At 34.3% G+C, this 26,081-nt stretch overlaps 1 protein-coding gene across 1 annotated transcript in view; it reads left to right on the top strand.

Annotated features, from left to right (window-relative positions):
• Window positions 1–26,081, top strand: part of LOC107557397 (EMAP like 6) — a 60,344-nt gene that overhangs the window by 1,826 nt on the left and 32,437 nt on the right. The window contains exons 2-7 of the mRNA XM_016240804.1: window positions 12,251–12,410; window positions 15,750–15,848; window positions 16,532–16,667; window positions 20,753–20,954; window positions 22,806–22,943; window positions 23,023–23,279. Coding sequence (XP_016096290.1) covers window positions 12,251–12,410; window positions 15,750–15,848; window positions 16,532–16,667; window positions 20,753–20,954; window positions 22,806–22,943; window positions 23,023–23,279 — 992 coding nt within the window. The remainder of the gene's footprint in view (window positions 1–12,250; window positions 12,411–15,749; window positions 15,849–16,531; window positions 16,668–20,752; window positions 20,955–22,805; window positions 22,944–23,022; window positions 23,280–26,081) is intronic.

Genomic DNA, 26,081 nt, shown 5'->3' with positions numbered 1-26,081 from the left:
GTAAATTAACATGACAATCATTCAGAATCATTGTATGTAACAAAATACCATGTTTTCTAACATGGTAATTTCATGGTATTTCTTGGAGAACCATGATATTGCAATATTTTGGACAAACACGATGGCAAAACCATTGGTGATACCATGTTTGTTTGGACATTTGCCATGGCAATGCCATTGTATTTTTTAAAAAGCATGAAATTTCATGCGTATACCATGGTAAATTAATATATCAGCACCAATCATGATAACAAAATACCATGATAATACCTTGCTTTCTAATATGTACCATGGTAAGGTCATGGTATTTCTTGGAGCATCACAATTTTTACTGCACAAATATTGTGACAAACCAATTGGTGATACTATGGTTCTTTTGGACATTTACCATGCCAATGCCATTGTATTCTTTTAAATGCCACAGCATTTAATGCATATACCATGGTAAATTAATATATCAATCAGCACCAATCACAGTAAACAAATACCATGTTTGAATATGTACCATAGTAATGTCGTATTTCATGGATTATGGTATTAATATCACAGTTTTTTAGACGTGTACCACAGCAATTACAGGTATTTGTACTCTTATTATAGTATTGCCATGGTATTGTTTAAAAACAGAGTACCACATGAATACCATGGTACTTGAATAATCATTATATATCATAATACCATGACTGCACTATCATACGATAGTGTGTTTGTTTGCCCGTGTAGTGTTGACAGTAGTTGTTCCTCTCTGATAAAGCGGTTTGTATCTGAGACACCTGATGCTATCTGAACGTCGGCACGCATTTCCATCCGCACATTTATCAGACCGTCGTCTCTCGGACGGATCAGTGCATCCCAGCTTTACAATCTCATACGGCCGGCGAGCAGGCGAGGGGTCAGGACTCGTATACTGATTATATCATTGAGCAGCAGCAGGATTCTGGAATGAAATGGGGTTCATATGCAGAGACGGCAGCAGGATGGCCCAAGCGCAGCTGGGGGGCAGCGCTTGTGTAAAAAGCCTTTTCATGTTCCGCAAAGCTATGCGGTTTTTCTCCTGAAGGGAGGATACAGTGAGGAATTGACCGCGTCTTTTCCTCACTCTCCTCCAGGTGAACTCCTATAAAAGAGGACACTTGTGTTTCTAGCAACGCACAAAAAATATTTAACATAAACTAATAAACTTAATGTGATGCATATTTGTTAGTCACACATAAATGAAACGGGTCAGATTTCTGTAATACACCATAAAAAAAAGATTTTTCAAAATGTAAATAAAACAAAGATTATGTTTTACAAGAAAATACTGGTTTTTATACTTCAAAATCCAATGTGTTACTTGTCATTTCTTTGTAATTAATTGTGAAATTGACAAGTAATTACAAGTATAAAAAAACTAATTTTTTTTACTAATAAATAAATGTGTTTTAAAGGCACAATTTATTTAATTAGTTTATATATTTATCATCAATAATTCAAATTTTTTTCAATCTCTTACATTTTAACTAACTGAATATTGCTTTTTCCAAAGTTATCCATATTTTAACCATGTTCATACATTTTAACTGAATAAATGTAATTGTTTTCACAGTGAACAGATTCATGCTAAGCAATTTGAATAGATGCATTTTGAAAATAATGTTATGATTTAAATAATCAAATAGATGCATATAATCAACTATGCCATTTATTTATTTATTTATTATCACAATAAGTTTATTTGTATCAAATGCATATAGATGCATACAATTAATAATAAGCTATACTGTGTTTATTTCGTTTATTCATTAATTTATTTGCATAACATTAAGTTTATTAGTTTGTTTATAGTAAATACATACAGATGCTTATATTTAATAATAAACTATGCCATGTTTTCATTGATTTAGTTTTAGTTTATTTATTTACTTATTTATTTGCATCACATTACGTTTATTAGTTTGTTTATATTAAAACCTTAGTCCAAAATGCATGTATATTTTATATGTAATTCAAATGCATAAATCTTAAATTTAGGCTTGAATATTTTATCTGCGTGAGGGTGAAAGATGTATTTTGTATTGATCATAGACCGAAAAATAATTCAGAATTATGGTTTATAGTTTGCATCTTGCATTTTAGTCAGGTTTGCATGAATATTTGTTTTATGGACTGTGTTGTGACAGAAAGCCAAGTAGATTTAACAATATTTAGTCCCGTTTACATTTTCCCGACTGTCAAATCCACACATCGCCGGCTCTGTTTGTGCCCGAGGGTGGGATGCTATTCTTGTCATCCGATTCCATTCACAGCAGTTATCATCTTGCCCAGATCCTCAACAGACTGATCGCTCCAGTACAGCTATCATGTTTGTTTATAATAATGTTTAATTGCTTGGTTAGAGTTAGAGTGCAGGTTACATTCTGTGAAGGAAGAGTCACAGGATATGTGCTGAATTATGGGATGCGAGGTGTCTTGTTTTAGGCTGAGCCTGCAGATGATGGATTTGGTAATTAGTGTTGATTGTCTCAAATGTCCCATCACCTCGTTTAGCAGGTCTCTCTGTAATGTGCACCTATAAACGGAAACCACGAGACAGCCTTTGTGTTATTGCAGTAATTGTGTATGTTTATGGAAACTCTTGACATTCAGTGTTGTTGGCTTTTGCCAGATTGTATTATATTAGAAACACACACACGCTGGTCATGGTCGACGTAGACAGACGAGTGAGTATATTAACCCAGTTCATCTTGATGCCTGAGGGGGAACTTTGCTATTAAAAGTCATATTAAAAGTACTATGAAACACACATGATGCCAGTGGCGCCGAGGTATAAAATGTGCTTTTACTGCGGTGCAGAGCCACATCGAATAAACTTACACTGTCATTCTGGGGTACAGTAGAGCAGCCTTGTGTTTATGCAACAATTATTTAAGGTGTTTAAGTCAACTGTCACTAATACTAGCGCTCATAGTTAGTGTTAGTGATTTGTACAGACCTTGCTTGAACACTAAGAATTAAACTCGTCCTGCAGTAAATCATGTGTCTTGTTAAGGAGAGGTGTACAGTTACTATATATTATGTGCTCGTTTATTCATGCAAGAAGATTTTGCCTGGCAGGCGATAAAACAAGCAATTTATACCAGAATAATTCTAGAGATGTGAAGGTGATGTAGTTTGTTTAACAGGTGCTTTAAGTCTTTTTTGTTGTTGATTGCATCACTTTAGCATTGCAAAACAACAAGCTTCTTGTTCAATATTTTTGTCTTGTTTTCTAGTACAAATATATAAATATTCTAAAAAATATATATATATTTACTTGAGAAACAAAATGACTTAAGATGTTAAGTCTTGTTTAAAAAAAAAAAAAAAAAATCTAAATTAAGTGAGTTTATGCTTAAAACAAGAAAAAATATCTGCTTAAGAATTACAAACCCAATTCCAAAAAAGTTGGGACACTGTACAAATTGTGAGTAGAAAAAGGAATGGAATAATTTACAAATCTCATAAACTTATATTTTATTCACAATAGAATATAGATAACATATCAAATGTTGAAAGTGAGACATTTTGAAATTCATTGAAATTGGATTTCATGAGAGCTATACATTCCAAAAAAGTTGGGACGGGTAGCAATAAGAGGCCGGAAAAGTTAAATGTACATATAAGGAACAGCTGGAGGACCAATTTGCAACTTATTAGGTCAATTGGCAACATGATTGGGTATAAAAAGAGCCTCTCAGAGTGGCAGTGTCTCTCAGAAGTCAAGATGGGCAGAGGATCACCAATTCCCCCAATGCTGCGGCGAAAAATAGTGGAGCAATATCAGAAAGGAGTTACTCAGAGAAAAATTGCAAAGAGTTTGATTGAATCTTCCACATCATTGCATTCTGTTTTTATTCACAATTTGTACAGTGTCCCAACTTTTTTGGAATCGGGTTTCTAATTTTTCTGACCACATTGGGATATTGACATATTTAATTCTAATAAATTGTTCAGAATACAAGACTAAATATCTTTATATAATTTTGCTTTTTAAGTAAAATGTAGTTTGATTTAAGATTACATTTGTCATCACAAAAATGTAAACTGTATTATCACACAGGTCTATATATATATATATATATATATATATATATATAAGGTGGCTATGTGTGTATATATATATATATATATATATATATGATATTATAAGGCCTGATTTTAGAATTGGGTTTTTTTTTTCTCAGTGGCGTTTGTCATTCAGTTCTCTTTGTGTAAATTTAGCATCATAACATATAAAAAAAATTTGTTGTTGAAAATAAAAATAAAAATTTTTTTTTGTAAAAATTTATTTTTTTTAAAAATTTAGTTATTGGAGTATGTTTTACAAGAAAATACTATTTCAGTCTTTCTATTTTAAACTTCATGTTTAATTCAATGAGTAATTTAATTCCTTGTAATTATTTTGAAATGTACTAGCAATTTCTGTGTAAAGATAGTTTCAAAGCCATCTTTTTCAGTGAAACAGAATTGCAAAAATAATGACTTTCCCCAAAAACCCAGATAGTGTCACCAACTCATGTAAATGTTTTATGCAAAATAAACATTAACATCATGATTTTCCTGTAAAGCTGCATGGAAACAATGTGTTTTGTGAAAAGCACGATTCTACGAATCAATTTGACTCTTATATTTGTATTTGAAAACTAGACAAAAAAATACTCTAGGTTCTTCAGATCAGTGTTTTGGTTTTCCGGGTTCTTCTAAAGAACTGAGTTGAAATAGCTGCTGTTTTGAGTTGTCTAGATTATCCGTCTCTAAAGTAAAGACTTTAGTTTTGGTGAGTCAAAGAGCTCATTGTTGTAGTTTCTCTCAGCATGAAGGGCAAGTGTGGGGTCACTCTATCAGCCCGTATCTGACCCCGAACACAGCGAGATTAGCCCAACATTTGAGCTCTTAACAGAGGGCAGACGCTCCGTGGAATTACTGTAAACTCAAATTCCACGCCGTCTCATCCAGTGCCGCGTGTGACAGAAGGGGCGGACTGGGACAAAAATTCAGCCCTGGCACTGTAGCCACACCGGCCCACATTACCACACCGACACAGCCCCACCCACGGACACACGCATTCACTACTTACATTTGTGTACAGATGGTGAAATAATATAAGCAGTACCATATATGTAACAGATATTTAAACATTTAATGTATGTGTCTGGCAAACAATGCTTACTACTTTTTAAAGAGCACACGTTTATAAAAAATTTACACATACAGTAAAAACAAAAGAAAAAGAATCTGAGGGTGTTGTAGAGTCTGTGTGCTGTCTGTTTATGCCATTTGTCTGCTGTTACTGTCATTCTCTACAGTATGTTGTTCTTTGTTGTCACTGTCTGTCTGTTGGGTTTTTCCAACCTCTACCACACTCCTCCCTGTCTCTGCTCGGCCTACCGTAGCATCCTTCCTCACAGCACTGGTGTTGGAAGAGCAGGGGTCTCTGGCTGTACTGATTCCAGCAACATCCTAGTTAATGAACACTGTATAGGACAGGGTTCCTCAATAGGCGGCCCGCGGGCCACATCCCGCGCGTGAGAGAAAAATGTTTGGCCCGCGCTAATTTCAAATAATGTGGCATGAAAATTCAAACGCAGCTTCAGAAAGCGACATTAACTTACATCGTGTCTACACCGGACGCGAGCGGCGCAGCGCGAAGCAACACAATACAATAGAACCCATTATAATCAGTGATGCTGTCTACACTAGATGCAGCGCGGCGCGACAAATCCCCGACAGTGACACAAAGTTCAAATGATTTGCAATGCTTTGTTGCGCCCAGTGTAGACACGATGTGACAGCAAAAATATGGCGAGTGTGTAGAAAAGAAAAGTGGACACGGAAAATAGATGATGTGAATAGACTGAACAGTTTTGAGTGAGTGAGTGACTGATACCATCTTTGTTATGGAATACATGGTTCGCTGTGAGTTCACGGTTTTAACGTACAAGTTTGCTTTAATTTATTTTCAAGATCTGAGGTAAAATATCTATTGTTGCTTTCACTGTGGCTATAAAGATCACGCAGAATAATATTCAAACTCACATTAGACACTTTTAACATTGAATAAAGCACATAATCATTACCTGAGATTATCGCTGTCATATTTTGTATGTTGTTCCTGCTGCGACGTTGCAGAAAATAAAAAACGTTTCTAAAATAGAATCCCGTGTCGCTTGTCACATGGTGCTGTCGCGGGTGGTTAGGACAAAAACTATATGGAAAAGATACTTTTTATCACGTTGCGTCGTGTCTGGTTTGAACACACAGTGTTACAGTTTGATTCCCCCAGCCCCCCCCCAAAAACAAATCTTAAGTATAGAAATATTAATGCTGACAGATCTAATAAATGAATCTGCAATTCAGTCTGGAGATGAGCAGGAACAGTTAATTTGCATGGCAGACATGGAGATCCAGATTCTTTTGTTTGTTCGTTTATTTTTAATATTCATAAGGCAAAGTTCTTCTGTATCTAAATGCAAAATTTTTTGAATAAAACCGCCTACTGGGGAAAAAAAATTTTTTAAATATATGACTATCTACATATTCAATGTAAAGTTCACTACAAATGTCTATAGTACTATGGCTATTGCTATTGGTTTTTGATGTGTTAGACTATATTGCAAGTAGCCTATATCAGTTTTTACCCTAAATCCCACTCTTATCTGCTGAAGCAATTCAGTAACAAGCTCGTTAACACTTAAGTTAACCAATTATCACGAAGCAATGACATTTTAAAATATACTGTGGTTCTACGCTAAGCTTACAACTGTCTAATACAATGTAGGCTACTGTAAAAAAACAGGAGCTAACTGGCAGAAGTAGTGTGAAAATGACTTGTGCTAGCTGTATTTTCTGTTTTCTTCTTACCTCTGCGGCACTAACTGTTCTCCGCTGCAGCAGCCGAATTTAAACCTTTTGAAAAGAGTTTGGTTAATTTTTTACGCTTTTAGCAGCGTCGGACTTAAGCCCTTTTCTTTTTCCTTTCTCAAAGTTTTTCTGCACTGCCTTTCCTTTTTTACGGTCATTATCTAGCTTTCACTGAAAATTCGCTTGTGTTGCAATCTCTCTGATGACGGAAATTTTGATAGATTTTTCTTGGTTCGGTCGGCCCATCTCGGGCCAGTTCGGGTCGTTGCCGACTGGGCCAAATGCTTAACATTTATTAATTATTAACATTATTATTATTATTATTATAACCATAGAGAAATCGTGCAAGCGATAAAAAACCTGTCCTATGCGCTGTTGGGCTGTAAAAACAATTTAATTTATATATATATATATATTTAGAAAAAATCTGACCGGCCCACATTAAACAAAATGGTCCGGCCCCTCTGGCATTTGCCAGAATCGCCAGATGGCCAATCCGCCCCTGTGTGACAGAGCCGAGGACACGTTTATTTGCTTTTCTTGTTTCTGTCCTGTCACGGTTTTGGATATGCATGATTTTGAGAGCTCGTTAGGACTAAAACAATCTGACTACTTGTTTCATTAAAGCTCTCGTTGGAGATGCATTCATAATTGCATTATTCTAATGAACAGACCCTGCTCAGTCACTGCTTTTTTTCTGTGCTTAAAAACAGCAGTTTTTTTGTTGTTGAGCAAGTGCAAATGGAAATTTGAACAAGCAACTTGTGATTAGAATTGAGTTTAATTCATACTACGACATTGTTGTATTCTAGACTCTAATTAAGGTGTTGATTCATTTTGTTGAATAATTGGGCTTTTGAGTTTTCTATCATCTCACCACATTCTCAAACGGTGACATGGACTGCTTGAAGACACTTAATCAGTTGTATTTCTTCATCAGGTTTGGAGAAATGTAGCATCACTTGCTCACCAGTGGATGCTCTGCAGTGAATGGGTGCCGTCAGAATGAGAGTCCAAAAAAGCAAAAGCTGCATGTTTGTAAGAAACAAATCCATAATTAAGACGTTTTAACTTCAAACCACTGCTTTCTGCTAAAATACAAATCCATAATCCATAATAACGCTTCCTCCAGTGAAAATGTGGTTTGGTCTGAATCGGGAGAGAAATCTGCACGGATCAATCACTGCTTACAAGCCAAAACAGCTCTAAACAAATATGTGGCTGAGAGAAAAACAGGAGATGGACTTTTTCACTGGAGGAAGCGTTATTATGGATTATGACTCATATTTTAGCCGGAAGCAATGATTTGAAATTAAAACGTCTTAATGATGGATTTATTTCTTACAAATGCAGCTTTTGGCTTCACAAGACATTAACTGATGGACTGGAGTGGTGTGGATTATTGTGATTTTTTTTTTTTTAATCAGCTGTTTGGACTCTCATTCTGACGGCACCCATTCACTGCTGAGCATCCATTGCTGAGCAAGTGATGCAATGCAACATTTCTCAAAATCTGATGAAGAAACAAACTCATCTACATCTCGGATGGCCTGAGGCTGAGTACATTTTCAACTGAAATTTTTGGGTGAACTATTCATTTAATTTTCAATAATTCAGTGCATTAGACTAGTATTTTTAGTCCAGCATTGTATCAAAAACCTTGCAGGCTGGTTGCAGGTCTCAGGCAGCTGGAATTATTTCAGGCTTTTCCAAACACGCTCTGTCACGACAGCGGCAAGACGTCCCACTTCACTGCACAAAGACTTCAACACATCTGCGGAGGAACACACACACACACACACATACTCGCTCTCTTTCTGGCATGCTTGTCATCCACTCTTCATTTTCCTATTCTGCTTCCTCCCTGTAGGCCTACAGTCACTGGTGTTCATTTGACTGCAGATCTTTCCCAGAATCCCTCAGCTGTTCACTGACTCACAGGGGTCCGGCACAAACATGAGTTAACGCCCACGGGCGCCCCAACACACAAGACCATGTCCGGGAAAATCAAATCAATTATATTGTGCATAAATCAATTATATTGTGCATAAAGAAATGCATGCATTATATTGTGATATTATTCTTAGGATAATTACAAACATTTCCCTCTAAATTCTAATTCTTGTAATGCACCTGAAATTTTATTTTTGCGATTTGTTGTAATTTTCATGATTCATAGTGATTACAATGTGTAATTTTAATAACATCAACACTGTAAAACATGATTTTTCTAGGTTTAAATGAAAATAAAAAATGATTGGAATTAAAAAAAGAAAAAAGTAATAAAAAAAAGAATTGTAGAATGTTTTACATGAAAATACTATTCTAGTCTAGACTAGTCTTTTTACCTCAACATTTCACATTCAATTCAATGGGTTACTTGCCATTTCCATTGTTATTTTAGTATAATTGAGATACTATTATAGTTTTTATTAATATTCTGAATCAGTTTTTATTTTTATATTTTGCTTTAATTTTAATTGAAGTTTTAGTAATTGTGTGAATTTTAGTAATTGTTGTGTGTTTTTGAAAATTTTTGTAGTTTTTGTTTATATATACAGTGGGTACGGAAAGTATTCAGATGAATGCGGCCAAGTACAGGGATATCCTGGACGAAAACTTTCTCCAGAGTGCTCAGGACCTCAGACTGGGCCGAAGGTTTATCTTCCAACAAGACAATGACCCTAAGCACACAGCTAAAATAATGAAGGAGTGGCTTCACAACAACTCTGTGACTGTTCTTGAATGGCCCATCCAGAGCTCTGACTTAAACCCAATTGAGCATCTCTGGCGAGACCTAAAAATGGCTGTCCACCAACGTTTACCATCCAACCTGACAGAACTGGAGAGGATCTGCAAGGAGGAATGGCAGAGGATCCCCAAATCCAGGTGTGAAAAACTTGTTGCATCTTTCCCAAAAAGACTCATGGCTGTATTAGATCAAAAGGGTGCTTCTACTAAATACTGAGCAAAGGGTCTGAATACTTAGGACCATGTGATATTTCAGTTTTTCTTTTTTAATAAATCTGCAAAAATGTCAACAATTCTGTGTTTTTCTGTCAATACGGGGTGCTGTGTGTACATTAATGAGGAAAAAAAATTAACTTGAATGATTTTAGCAAATGGCTGCAATATAACAAAGAGTGAAAAATTTAAGGGGGTCTGAATACTTTCCGTACCCACTGTATGTGTGTGTGTGTTTATATAGATTTTATAATTTTTTATTTTATTCTTTTTTTGTTTTGATTATTTTATTACCTCAAGTTAAACTAAATAAAATAAAATAAAATGTTCCTAGCTAAAATGTTTTTAAATATTTTATTTCAGTTAAAGTTTATTTTGTTTCAAGTAACATTTTTTTAGAAAGGGTGTTAGTTTTAGTTATCTATAATAACCCGTTCGTTTCTTTGTAATTATTTGTGAAATTTACTATTTAAAAAATGTTTTTGAGTATAAAATATTTTTCATTGAAACAATTGCAAAAAAAAAAAAATACAATTAATAGACTTTTCCCAAAAAGTAGATATTTTCACCTCCAAATAATACCAAAACAGGGATTATTTGCTAAATATAATCTAATATTTTTTTGTTGTATCATGTTTGTGTTTTGCGGGATTCATCCGACTCTCTGTATCAGCTCCGTTCACGTCATGCCAAAGTCTTCAGGATTAGATTTTGTTGCGATATCTGATGTTTTTATGAACACACACACACACACTCATGCACACACTCACACACACACGGAGTACACTAGGTGTTTGCTAGATGTTTTGCGGTTATCATGTGCGATAAATGGTGTGGGATGAGATGCATACAGATCATTTGATGAGAAATTATTGAGTTTATATTGAGATCTGACTTTGATACCGCAGACTTTGGTATCTTGAGCAAATCTGAGCACTATTAAAACTATTACAAACCATTTTCGGTAATTGAAATAAAGCTAAAAAAAATGTAAATACTAGATGAAAAATGTAAACTTAAACTTACTTTATCTCAAATTTGCATTAAAGTTTTACATTTTAAAACTAAAACTGAAATAAAAATAACAATAACAATAAATTAAAGCTATATAGAAATATAAATATGAAAATGACAACAGAAAACTAAAATTTAAATGAAAACTGATATAACATTTAAAAAAAATGAAATATAAATATTAGATAAAGAAACAAAAACAAATGTTTTTTAAACAAGTTATGTTGCAACTAAATGAAATAAATTGAGGTATTAAAATTATAACTAAAACTGAAAAAAAAACAATAGCTATATATAAAAAGCTAATAAAAATCTAAATTTAAAAGCACATAAACTACTGAAACTTAAACTAAAATTAAAACTGAAAATATAAAAATAAAAACTAATTCAAAATATAAATAAATATGATAAACTGTGAATAAATAATATAATATTATTTATATAATGTACTATTATAGTAATATAAATAACACTAGTAGATACAGATGTCTCTACTATTGGACTATTGTTAACATGAAAATGAAAATACAAAGCGAATTCAAAATATGAATAAATGCTATAATAGTATAAATAATACTAAAATAACACTGGTTTAAGACAAACCATTTTACATCCCTAATGTGATTAATTTTAAAGTTAAAACAACCAGAAATGTTCTATGTATAAATAATTGATTGGCTGGTAAAAAGATGGTTTTGTTGGAATTAATGTGTATAAAGTAAATGGGTCAGTTTTCATTTCATTTTGACTTTAAGCAACAATGTACATTTGCTCTTTATTTAATGTCATTACTGTCTAGGAGAAACAATTAAGATATTAAAGCAATCTCATTAGTGATTTTTCCTTCCTGCGGGTTGTTACTTGCACATACTGTATGTGCTAACACACACACACACACACACATTCAAACACACACACACAATCATACACGCACACACACACACACACACACACAATCATACACGCACACGCACACACACAATCACACACACTCAAACTCATACGCACGCACACTCAAAGTCAAACACACACATACATACATACATACACGCACACACACACACACTCAAACTCACACACACACTCAAACTCAAACACACACACACACACACATATCTGTAGCTCACGCACACACACACACTCAAACTCATACGCACGCACACTCAAAGTCAAACACACACATACATACATACATACACGCACACACACACACACTCAAACTCACACACACACTCAAACTCAAACACACACACACACACACATATCTGTAGCTCATAACCGCATTGGCACACGGCAAAGCTGCTGGCTTGGGTTTCATGCTAGTGGACATGGAGAGACTTTGATCGTTCTGCAAGCTCTCTGAACCAGTGTGTGTCTCTTCTGTTCTCAGTCTAGCGCTGCATCCGGATAAGACCCAGGTGGCCACAGGTCAGGTTGGGAAGGATCCGTATATCTGCGTGTGGGACTCGTACGCGCTGACCACCGTGTCCATCTTGAGAGACGTTCACACTCACGGTGTGGCCTGTCTGGCCTTCGACGCTGATGGCCAGGTGAGTCACATGACTCCTCAGTCAGTTTAATGACTTCCTGCACGGCTCTCTGGAATACTTCATTCTGATTGGCTGCATTCTCAAATATTTTTGTATAATGACTGTATCAAAATCGGTAAACATTTGAATATATATATATATTTGTGGCCCTGGACCACAAAACCAGTCATAAGGGTACATTTTTTTAAATTGAGATTTATACTTCAGGTGAATCCCCACACACACACACACACACACACACACACACACACACACACACACACACACACACACACACACACACACACACACACATACATATGCTAAAGGGTGTTTAGCCCTGGTTAATCTGCCTTTGATCTGCGTTTGAGAGGAAACTCCTGCCCGCTGCTCCTGCTGGTCCTGATGGCAGGCGATGAAGGTGCTAATATCAGTGCTCTAATGGGACTGGAGTGAATGTCACTCGCTCGCTTACAGCAAATCACTGTGGAGCTGCACTCCGCATCTGCTGTAATGACACCATTATCATGCATTAGATTTAGTAAAGCAATCAACTATCTGAGGCGATGCATGGCAGTGAATTTACCATGGTAAAGGGGTGTTGTTAGCAGTGTTGTTATTGTTAACTAAAACTATAAAAAATCAATGTAGGTAATAATATAAAATGAAGTAAAATAAATATTGGATGGAAAAACTAAATATAATATCAAAATACTATATCAAAATATAAAATAAAAATTTAAAATGTTGCCTTAAAATTACTAAAACCAAAAACAAATAGATGAAAAACAAACAATTTTTTTTTTATATTGTTGTATATTATATTGTTATTAATATAGAATGATACTGTTAATAATATGTGGCCTTGGCAACTAAATGAAATAAGTTTAAGTTGAGGTACAAAAATTGCTTGTATATATATCAAAATCGGTAAACATTTGAATATATATATATATTTGTGGCCCTGGACCACAAAACCAGTCATAAGGGTACATTTTTTTAAATTGAGATTTATACTTCAGGTGAATAAATAAGCTTTCCATTGATGTATGGTTTGTTAGGACAGGACAATATTTGGCCGAGATACAACTATTTGAAAATCTGGAATCTGAAGGTGCAAATAAGTCAAAATATTGAGAAAATCGCCTTTAAAGTTGTCCAAATTAAGTTCTTAGCAATGCATATTACTAGTGCTGGGCGGTATGACCAAAAATTTATATCACGGTATTTTTCAAAATTATACCGGTTTCACGGTACATGACGGTATTTTTTTATTTTTTTCATGCATGACCGGGTGTTAACCATATTTTGTACTGATTGAGAGGAAATACTGCATTATATAGACTTAGAATGCCCTATTTTACTGTCATGAGTGAATATTGTAGAAAAATACCACACTAAATAGTGACTAAACACGACCCCTTTTAATACATGTTAACCAGGAGTCACCCTCATTTATAATCACGCCATCGTCTGATAAAATCAACATGCATCTACACTAAAGATTACACTATGCGGTTGCTTTGGCTATATTACTTTTTGTATCATGCAGCGCACTGCCTGCGTCTGAGTAACAAACAAAAAAAAAGTGCATGTGATATTAACAGACAAACTACGCTCATATTTATAATTCCAAACAATCAGTAAGCAACAGGTGCTAGGAAACGCTGTTTTGTACTCATTTATTGACGAGTCGCCTGCGGTGCGGCCAACTGAATGCACTGCTTCTCTGCCGCTCACTGCACAGAACAGACGCTGAGAGAGGCGACACTTCTCCGGGAAAGTCAGACCTCGCGTTCGCGGGACAGCACTGGAGAAATCCTCCAGCTGAACCATAGCTAAGGTTTATCCAAAAAAGTCGCTAGGTTTGTCAGTATGAATATTCTAAGGAAAAAAGCCGCTAAAAGGGTCTGAAAGTTGCTAAATCTAGTGCTAAAGTCGCGCTCGTGTGTGAGAGACGCGGGAGCTGATGGCAGCGGGCGCTGGATATTTGTGGAGGTCAGTGTGGATATTGTGGATGAGTTCTTCTGTGTCATCACGTTCTATTAGTTCTACAGCTTCAGTTTCTGAACTTTCACGCTTAGTAACACATACAGCTGTTCCCTCACAACAGTGCAACAGTGAAAAGGGACTTCTTTCAAACAGTGTCGCTTTCCGAACGTTGCTTAAGCGACATACACCGGTATTACGGTATTTTAAAAATTCATATCATAACAAAAATAAACTCCAGTATTCGGTATGAACCGGTATACTGCCCAGCACTACATATTACTAATCAAAAATGAAGTTTTGATATATTTACGGTAGGAAATTTACAAAATATCTTCATGGAACATGATCTTTACTTAATGTCCTAATGATTTTTAGCATAAAAAAAGTCTAATTGTGACCCATACGATGTATTGTTGGCTATTGCTACAAATATACCCCAGCGACTTAACACTGGTTTTGTGCTCCAGCGTCACATTTTTTTTATTTTAGAGGTGTAACAATACACTCATGACACAATTTGTTTGATGCACAAAACTGATCTGACGATACATGTCTCTCATGATACTTTAAACAAAATAGAGTTAAAATGGTATTTATTTTTTGTACATCATGTGATAAATGGTTAAAAAAATAAGATACACAATAGAAATATTCATGATTCTGCTTAAGTAAAAATATAATTATTTTAGAAACATGCTTGCTCTCTGTCCCTGACAACATGCATTAAAAAAATTTTTTTATTATTAAATAATTTATTTTTAATTTATTAATCATAATTAAGTATCATGGAAGCTCAAATGTGTGAGCTTCTGAGTTTACCATATTTGATGCGTTGATCATTGTTTTTATGTGAACAAACACCTAAACTTTTATTTTTGGTTGAACTATTCACGATACATATTGTTGCAGTTTTGTATTGCGATAATATTTTGACACAATATTTTGTTACACCCCTAATATTTGGTAAGTTGTTATTTTTGTATCATTGAGATACCATTATATGTTTTATTAATGTTTTAAATCAGTTTTTATTTTTATTTTAATTACATTTTTATTAATTTTCTTGTGTGTTTTTGTCATTTTTATTATTTTTTTTATTTTTTTATATGTCTATAATTGTTATTTCAGAACTAAATTAAAATAAGAAATGTTGGCAACTAGCTGAAATAATTTTTTTTGGTATTTTATTTTATTTCAGTTAATGTCTATTTCATGTGATGATATAGTTTTTTTTAATGGTTTTAATTTTAGTTAACTATAATAACCCTGAGTAGTAGTATTATTAAAACTGAATTTTCTTCATTTGTGTTTGTAAATGCTCCCGTCTAACCACTTATTTTCTCCTGTCTTGTGTTTTTGAACGTTCAGCGTTTAGCGTCTGTGGGACTTGATGCCAAAAACACGGTGTGCGTGTGGGACTGGAAAAAGGGGCGTGTCTTAGCCACCGCCACGGGACATTCTGATAGGGTAAGAACAGAACGCACTGTTCCTCATTACCAACAGTTAATCACATCAGAACCGCAGAGTCCAGCATTTCATTCATAATGCCAGAAAGATTCTGACTCCCGTGCATGAAGTGAAAAACAGAACAGGCCCATCCGGTCCACACGTGCTAGGACTGTTTCCATAACAACAGATGCTACACCGCAGTGATGTGAATGAATAACCATTAAGAGCGTTATGATTAAGTTATTGTGTTATGCTACAGTACAGAGGAGCATTTCAATACATGAGCTGACACACACACACTCAGTGTCGAGGGAGTCTGAAGGCACAGCAGAGATGACAGAGCGGCTTAGTGAAGAACCACAGACACCAGAAGACTCCCTACGGTGCCATTAAAACCCTGCAGCTCTTCCTGTCTCTCAGTGTGTCTCTCTGCTGTTCCAGCTCAACAACTTCACTGTCATGACTCCCTATGAAATATAAAACAATTTAGATTTGATATCTTTTGCATTTTATATTCATGCATTAGAAGCTTTTTTCCAAAGCGACTTGCATTGCGGTCAAGGTATATACTTTATAAATTTAAAGAAACTTTATATAAAGAAATCAGACTCATTGCCCATCTATAACATTAGTGCGTATAGCATGTGGTGACATATGTGACCTGTTGCACATGCGTTTGTAAACTCTCTTTCTTCATGCAGGCAGGGATCTTCAGCATGCACTCATGTGAGGAAGGATTCGCCACCGGTGGGCGGGATGGATGTGTGAGGCTGTGGGACGTGGATTTCAAACCCATTACCAAGATTGACCTCAGAGAGGCAGAACAAGGTTATAAAGGTAGGACATTACAGCTGGCTTTAAAGGGAACAGGATTTTTCTTGCCCTTTTGAAATAGAGTTTAATGTACTATGTGACATACTCGAACATTTACAACACAACACTTTTATTTCATTAACACATGACCGTTCACATTTATACGTCAAGTAACAATTTATTATTCAGCAATTGTGAATTACATCAGTTTACACTCGTTCTGTACCAGAAGCAAGGCTGTAGAGTTTAGTAGACGCTGTGACATGTCCCTACCAATATCCAGCCACTACTAAATTGTCCCTAGCAATAATTTTGATCAAACAATTATATGTCTGCTGTTATGTTCCCATCAATGCCAAAACCATTATTGACCATTTTTCAAAAGGAAATTGCATTGATCTCGATCCATTGCATCCATTTTAAACACAATATGGGATCAATAAAACAGACCGTCTTTAAACAGGATGAGATCATTCATTTGACTCCTTATGATGGTACAGGAACCCAGTATATAAGGGATTTTGTCACCATGGCAACACGGCCTGCGCTTATATCACACGAGTGACAGTGTTTTCAGCAGATGTAAGTCTTGTAGCAATGAAGCTGTCAGCGCTTTCACAGCAGAAGACTGCCAGATAATTGGCTCTCAACAGGGTCTCAAACTGTGCTCAGAGTCTCAATATGAACTCAAACATTTCTCATTAAATGATCTGAGCTGCTCACTCATTTTTTAGTTCTGTAGTCGTATTGGATGAAGACTCTGGGTCTGTTTATTTTACATTTTGCTGGTGTGTCCAATTTAGACTTCCAAGTAACATGTTTTTGACTTTTTTCTGCTTTAAAGGTTCATTTTTGGGGGTTTTACAGCCAGTTAATGAGCCAAATTAAATTCTGCCCTGCTGGAAACACCAGCTTATGACAACTGATGAGTGTGAAGCTTTTTCACTCTCTTTTTTACTCTCAATTTATTATCAATTTAGCTATTTTTTGGTGTTCATTTTAATTGTTCAATGCTATATATATATATATTTTTTAAGCTCTAAGGTCGTCTTTTAGACGTGATGCTATTTTTCTAAGTAAATTAACTTTTGGTTCAGCATTACTGGTTTAATTCCTGTATGTGGATTTTTCTTTATGTCCCATGTAATATTGATAAAAAAAAAAAATTCTGATTAGTAACCGTATTATTTATATACTATTGTGTTTATTAGCATCTTGAATAATTTCATTTTCATGTATATAATATATTAGGGATGTTCATTTTAACCGTTTAACCGACCGTAAGAATTTTGACCGATTAATACAATCAGTTAAACAGTTTAAAAAGTCATTTATAATGACTTATAAAAAATCATGTATATGCGTATAAAAAAAAAAGTTTTTTTAGGGAGAAAAAAACATAAGTCGCGTATAAGTCGCATTTTATTGTTTCATTCAGAAATAGGCCTAATGCCGACGCAAAATGTTTACAAACATTATAATAAACACTGTAAACATAGCTAGGCTATTTTAGTTCCCCTCACTCCTCAACAAATCCTTTCAATTAACAGTATTTAGAAAAGAACAAGAATTAAAAATATAAGAAGCTATAGCAATATAAACGACAAGCCGACAGCAGAATTCATTTAGGCTAAAACGAAACTGAAACCAAAGTTGGGTCTCTCACGACACACAAAATCAAATGTTTTCGTATCCGCGATGTATTTGAATGGAAAATTATTATTTATTATGTAACCCACTTCACTGGCTTTCCAATATCCACGAAAAACTAAATGTTTTGCATAACATCACGGCGGTGCGGTGATAACACTTAACGGCACAGAGTTTACTACATATTTTTTACTATATATTTTTTTTTACTACATAATTAATTTTTTTCCGTATGTTTGACTGACTGTATTTTATTATGATAATGAACAGGCTGCATTGTCAAGGTAGCAATGCTTAACTGTGTGCGTGCATGCGGCGCGGCTTCTAACAGTGGAAGCAAATACTCCTTTTAGTCATAAAGATAATCGGAATTGTTAAAAGGTTTGCCTTTATTTGTGTAGCTACATTCACAATAAAAACAAATCTTTGTGCTTTTGTAAAATAAGCCTAAAGAAAAATAGGATGCCGCTTTCTGTCGTCTGGTTTCCTTTCGTGCAGCACAAAAATGAACCGAAACTCTGCATACTAGGCTACTTGTTGCACAGTTTTTCTTTCATTTTCTTAATTTATTATTTAAGTAAAAATATGTTTCTCGTATAGGCCTATTTATTCATTTTTACTTGCTTCTGCGAGTGGAGAAAAACATAATAAAGCTAGGCTTTATTATGTTTTTCTCCACTCGCAGAAGCGCTGCAGGTGCGTGATGTGATATGAAGGCCATGTGAATCCTCATGTTGTTGTTTGCAGCTTTTTGCGCATGTAAAATGAATCCCCGGAAAACAAATGTTAGTATTTTTTAACGTGTCACAGACACTTATCCTTTCTAATTTAATTCAATTCTAATTTAAAATAATCTTGTTGGTTAACGGTTAACAATCGGTTAACGAGCGTCGGTTAGGAAAAATAACCAAAATGAACATCCCTGTAATATATACATTAATATAAATCACACCTCCTACATTAATATTTTTTATATTTATCTTAATTTTATGTCTATTTCAGTTTTAGACTTTGTAGTACTTTAAATTATTGTATTTCAGTTCTAATTTATAATTGTAATAATTATAGTTTGTTTTTCATCTAATATTTATATTAACGTATTTAATTTTGTATTTATCTAATATTTTTTCGTATATTTAATTTCATATTTATATTATTTAATTTCAGCTTAATTTCAGTTAACATTTTTAATAGATATGGTTTTATTTATTTGTGTTTATTTCATATTTACATTTTATTTATTTCCAGCTTTACTTCAATTATTTCTTTATTTACATTTTTTATAATATCATTTCAGGAAACGATAGCAGCACTGTTTAGTAATTTAATAATTGATTTGATGCAGAAAATGCATCAGTTAAAACACATAAAAAATTACAAAACAAATGATCATTCATAGAAAATTATTCATAGAATTTTAAATAATCAATTTAAAATAAATAAATAAAACCCCACAAAAACCAGATTAAATACAGTCAGGTTATTTTGTTTCCAACAACTTCTGATTGTTTTTACACACTGAGGGACACATTTGTAATAATCTTCAAAACGTAACTTTAAACTAGTTAAGATGCCTGGACACCAGCATCCCATGGACCTTAGTTAGAGTAGATGATATAAGTTCCTGAAAATGAAATATGGCACCTACCATGACCAAGGGACATGCTAGAGCCAAAATCCCAAACATAATGTTTGCTGGTGACCAGATATGTTAGTCTGGGCTGCTTGGTAGACCTGTCACGATAACAACTTTTTGTTGTGTGATATATTGCCCCAGAAATAATAGCGTTAAGCGATAATATTGTCATTTTAAAGACCATTTTATGCCACTGAATATATGATCATAATGCAAGAGCATAATAATGCAAGAAGGCCTACACACTTCCAAATGACAACAAACTTTAAATTTTTAGTAATATTTAGATCATGGAAATTAATTATCAAAATATCAGATACCTTACAGAACCTGAATAAATAGTAAATAAACCATTTCTAACAAAAAGTGCAAAGTAACAAGTAGAAAAATGCACAAAGAAAATGCATTTTTCCATCTACAGATTTTTCCCTGACCTTCTTTTCTCTGTAAAGTAAGCGTGCACACTATTGCTGAAAAACACAATCACTACTCAGCAGTCAGATGTCCGTATGCACAAAGGCACAGATCCCTAAACAAGGCCATATCTGCAGATGAAACTTTTTTTTTTGTAGAAGCATTTTTTTTAAATTTGATCTAGCACCTCATGACTACACCACATTATATACGAGAAGCTGCAAAAGACACAGGCGCAAGTTGAATGTACAAAACACAGTGACAGTAATTTTTTTTATATATTGCGTCACCAAAAATGATTGAGGTCGTACATATATTGCGCGATAAGTCGATATATTGATTATTGCGACAGGCCTACTGCTTGGATCCTCTTACTTTCTTGTCGATCTGAATCACTCTTTCTCTCCAGGTCTGTCCATCCGCAGCGTGTGCTGGAGGGCTGACAGGATCCTGGCAGGAACTCAAGACAGTGAGATCTTTGAGGTGATGGTGAGAGACCGAGATAAACCGATGCTGATCATGCAGGGTCATTCAGAGGGGGAGCTCTGGGCCCTCGACCTGCATCCCAAACAACCGCTGGCCGTCACCGGCAGCGACGATCGATCCGTACGGTTAGTCCTCCACTTCTATTGGATTTCAGTTCATGCCACATCAGTTCACACAGTAGACATTATAAATGGAGCAAGACAGGTGGAAATGAAATGAGGTTTTGGTTTTTCAAAAAAAACTAGGACTGGGCGATAAACGATTGCGATAAAATGTATGTCGATAAAGATGATGAGCTCTAGACATTTCAAACACATGATGCTCGCAGTGTTTTCAGCATCTGCGTCTCAATATATGAGACATGAACGCATGAACTTCATTTCCAGAGCTGCTCTGAGCGTCACTTCACCAGCTTTACACTGTTTCATTTGAGAAAAACTACGGTCAAATTCAGACTGAAACCGAAAGAAGTTTGGTTGAACTTATGAAGAAATTAGGACAGAAAAATAATAATACTATTACATAATAAAATGTCATTCTTAAAGTAATAATAATAATGTAATATCATACAACCAAAATATTTTTTCATCCATGTTTTAATTGATACATTTCTATTGTGCAGCATCTTATTTGAGAAAACATATAAATAAAATGCTTTATTTTAAATAACTGATATATTTTCGTTTTTAGAAAAACTACTGTCAGATACTCACTGAAACTCAAAGATCATCACCACAGACCGCCAAAATAAAAGTTTGGTTTAACTTAAATAAATTGGCAGAGCTACAGTACTATTCTGTGCTAAAATGTTATTCTTAATATAATCCTTTTTTTTTTTTCATTTTTAAAAAATATCATAAAACCAACATATTTTTTCATCCATGTTTTAATTTATACAGTCCTGTTGTGCATAATCTTGTTTGACAAAAAATAAAAATGCAATGTTTTGTTGTAAATTTATTGTTATATTTGTTAACACTTTATTTTAAGGTGTCCTTGTTACACATGTTACATGTACTTACTAATATAATAACAATTAATTATGCATAATTACATGCAAGTAACCCTAAGCCAAATCCTAACCCTAACTGTATAGTTAGTACATGTAGTTAATTAATATTACTCAGTACTTAAATGTTTAGTTACACTGTAACAAGGACACCTTAAAATAAAGTGTAACCTTATATTTTAATTTGATTACCGTTCATTCGAGAAAAACTGCCATCAAATACACACTGAAACTAAAACTAAAACTGAAATATATGCACAACAAACCATTAAAATAAAAGTTTGGTTTAACTTGGAGAAATTATGATGGAAATAAATTACTACTGTATACTAAAATAATAATAATAATAATAATAATTTTATTTTTCAGGAACAACCAATATATATTTTCATCTGTTTAATGTATACAGTTCTGTTGCGCAGCATCTTATTTGACAAAAAAAATGTATTCAGTGTTTTGTTGTAAATTATTTATATTTTCATTTTTGCGTTTGAAAAGATTGATTAAATTGTTAAAGTTTTATTAATTCATTTCATTAGACACTATTTTTAATTATAAATTTGCATTAAATTAAAAAAACATAGCATCTTAAAAAATAAATAAAATGGAAACAGAATTTTGGGGGAAAAAATAAAATGGATTTATGGGATGATTTTTAAAGATGATTTTCTCAATATTTAGATTTTTTTGCACCCTCAGATTCTAGATTTTCAAATAGTTGTATCTCGACCAAATATTGTCCGATCCTAACAAACCATACATCAATGGAAAGCTTATTTATTCAACTTTCAGATGATGTATAAATCTCAATTTAGAAAATTTGACACTTAAGACTGGTTTTGTGCTCCAGGGTCACATATAATATGGGAAAAAATATTGTTGTAATATTTTTAGCCCATATCGCCCGGCCCTAGCATAAATGTACAATATGGACACATTTTCTGTTTCATCAAACATGCATGTTCAGACTGTGGAGTTTGTCCGAACACACGCTGATCGCTCGCTGTAATATGGAAGAGGCCGTTCGCAGCGTTTCCTTCAACAACGACGGTTCCCAGCTGGCTCTCGGCATGAAGGACGGCTCCTTCACTGTTCTTCGTGTCAGGTAATTGAATTTGGATGCCCTACACTTCATCATTTCAGCTTCATTATTTACAAACTGAGAGTTGGTCTGGTTTTCTAAGGGACATGACGGAGGTGGTCCACATCAAGGACAGGAAGGAGGTCATTCACGAGCTCAAGTTCTCACCCGATGGCTCTTACTTGGCCGTGGGCTCCAACGACGGGTTTGTGGACACCTACGCTGTGGCCCAACGCTATAAGAAAGTGGGAGAGTGCAACAAGTCCACCTGCTTCATAACACACCTGGACTGGTCCGTGGACAGCCGCTTCCTGCAGACCAACGATGGAGCTGGAGAACGATTCTTCTACAGGATGCCTAGTAAGAATAATTATTCATTTATAATTCATGAGAAAGTTGTGAAAATTGAGGATACTTTCCGATTCTTTTAAATTTCAAGCTGTATTTTCTTTCATAAAATTGTGCAATTATTAATGAAGTTGGATGATAAAATACTAAATTCCAGTTAATTATGGGACACGAAAACCTGTTTGGAAACCTTTTTTTTTTTTCATGAAGACATTTTACAGTTCAATTAAATTTCACGAGTCAGTATACATTCTTAAAGATTTTAAATATTTATTCAAATATGCTTTTTTTTTTTTTTTTTTAATTGACTAGGGTTACTAGTCATGAAAAACAGTTTCAGACCTGGAAAAGCCATAAAAAAACTTTTTTAGTGAAGTTGGATAAAATATTCAATTCCAGTTAATTATGGGACACAAAAACCTGTTTGGAAACAATCAGTATTTATGCAATTTTTAATTACTAGGGTTTTCACAGTCATGAAAAATGATTTTAAAATTGTGATTTCCATCAAAAGCCTTCTCAAAAGTGGGTGCTTGTGAAAAACATCTTGGAAAATCATTAATAATTCAATTAAATTTCAAAAGTTATTGTAATTTCTATTTAAGTTTTACATATTTATGCAAATATGTGTGTATTTTTTTAATTACTAGGGTTTTCACAGTCATGAAAAAGATGGTAATTTTAAAATTGTGATTTCCAGACCTGGAAATGTAATCAAAAACCTTTCTTAAAAGTGAGTGCCTGTGGAAAAAAGGTCCGTGAATTCATTAATAATTCATGAGAATGTCCTGAAAATTAATGACACTTTACAATTCTTTTGAATTTCAAAAGTCAGTATACATTTTTATGAATTTCAGAATAAATATTTATGCATTAAGTATTAATTTGGGGAATGTCATGAAAATTAATAAAACTATTAATTTAAATTTCAAAAGTTAGTTGTTAGTTAAAGTTTGAAATATGTATATATATATATATATATATATATATATATAAAATGTAAATATTAGTGTGTATATATATATATATATATATATATACACACATTAAGTATTTATGCAAATATTTATGTGCTTATATTTTTTTTTAATTCCTAGGGTTTTAACAATCTTAAAATTGTGATTTCCAGACCTGGAAAAGTCATAAAAAACTTTCTCAAAGGTGGTTGCTGATGAAAATTCATTAATAATTCATACAAAGTCATGAAAATAAACAACATTCATTTAAATTTCAAATGTCAGTATACATCTTTTTTTATATATATATATATATATATTTCAGGGCTTAAAATCACTCTTTGTGAGCGTTACTGAGGAGAAAATTTTTCTTGCAAGTTAGAGATGACATAAGTTCAAATTCAAGTTTTAAGACATTTTAGTCTAATTGGAGAGATTTGTCCATTTCAAGGTCTGTTAATTCCAGCAATTAATGCTGTATATCAGAGGTCCCCAACCACCGGGTCGCGACCCACTACCGGGCCGTGGAAGAATTGCTACCGGGTCGCAAGAACGTTCTGGGAAAAATATGAATAGATATGACACTCTGTTATGTATTTATGTTAATGATTGTTCTAATTATGCTGTATTTTCTTTGTATGCGATTGATATGGAGCAGCAATTAGACAACTTCATGTTAAATAATTAAATGAAAGATTGCTCTGATCTGTCACATATTAGGAGTTAAACGGATCGCAGTTGATCCGTAATACATACGGATGAGACCCTACCGTTCGGCACGCACGTGATTCGCAGATTAATTTGCCAATTTACACGTACAAGCAATTTTAAACCACAAGAAGAAGAAACGAAGGAGAGCTCAATTCGTTATTCACACGCTGTGCTCACACACAATCAAAGCGATCACAACAGACAGCGCGGAAATACCAAGTTGTGTATACATAGGCCTACACATAAAGGCCCAATCCCAATTCTACCCCTTAGCCCTTCCCCTTTTCCCTGAAGGGGTAGGGGTGTCTTAATTCTCTTTTGGTTGGAGGGGTAGGGGAAGGGCCAGACAGCCCTTCAAATGAAGATTTTTCGGGACCACACTTCAAACAAAGGGGTATGAATTATCTCAGCGTAAACCAGCTTCAGGGGCAACATAGCTGCCCGAGCGAACAAAAAGACACATAAATGTAAGCACTTTTGGCATTAATAAAGATTTTAACGAAAAGTAATCATTTGTTTTATGTTACATTCAATCGTGAGTTCATATTTATGGTCATGTTACTCAAAACAAATGTTAGTTTGCTAACTAACATCATATCATTATAGACTGCACGATAGTGCCACAACATATTTTCAAGTCTGATCAGGGCGATAACCACCGCAGACATTGAGGGGGGCTATTCCCCCCAATAATTAGAAATCGCTAAACCCTTTTCTCAAATATTGCCAATTCGAGAGAGAGAGAGAGAGAGAGAGAGATGAAAGATGCGTGTACGCGCGTCTGTGCGTTTCTCTTTTTAGAGTGAGTTTACTTTAAAAAAATTTTAAAAAAACTGCAATTTTATCCTCTCGTTGCTGGAAAATGTAGCGATTCAGTATTTAAACTGTTATTAATAAAAGTCGTGGGGCAGCGTTGACAAGTTTCTTTTCTCCTGGATGTGTGAGCTGTGCGATCTACGATATGTGTGTGTGTGTGTGTGTGTGTGTGTGTGTGTGTGTGTGTCAGTAAGCAGCGCATTAATATAGAACGGTAATTAAAGGCTCTAATGCACACCAGTATATGTGTGTGTATTGTAGGAGCTAGACGACGTATGACGACGTGTGACGGCATAGTAGTGGTGTCCCAATTCTTAGGGGAATATTTTCA

This window comes from Sinocyclocheilus grahami, unplaced genomic scaffold (assembly GCF_001515645.1).
Source record: "Sinocyclocheilus grahami isolate Dianchi unplaced genomic scaffold, SAMN03320097.WGS_v1.1 scaffold601.1, whole genome shotgun sequence".
Classification (NCBI taxonomy): domain Eukaryota; kingdom Metazoa; phylum Chordata; class Actinopteri; order Cypriniformes; family Cyprinidae; genus Sinocyclocheilus; species Sinocyclocheilus grahami.
The sequence above is the reverse complement of the archived record's forward strand: the minus strand, read 5'-3'. Positions and strand labels throughout refer to the sequence as shown.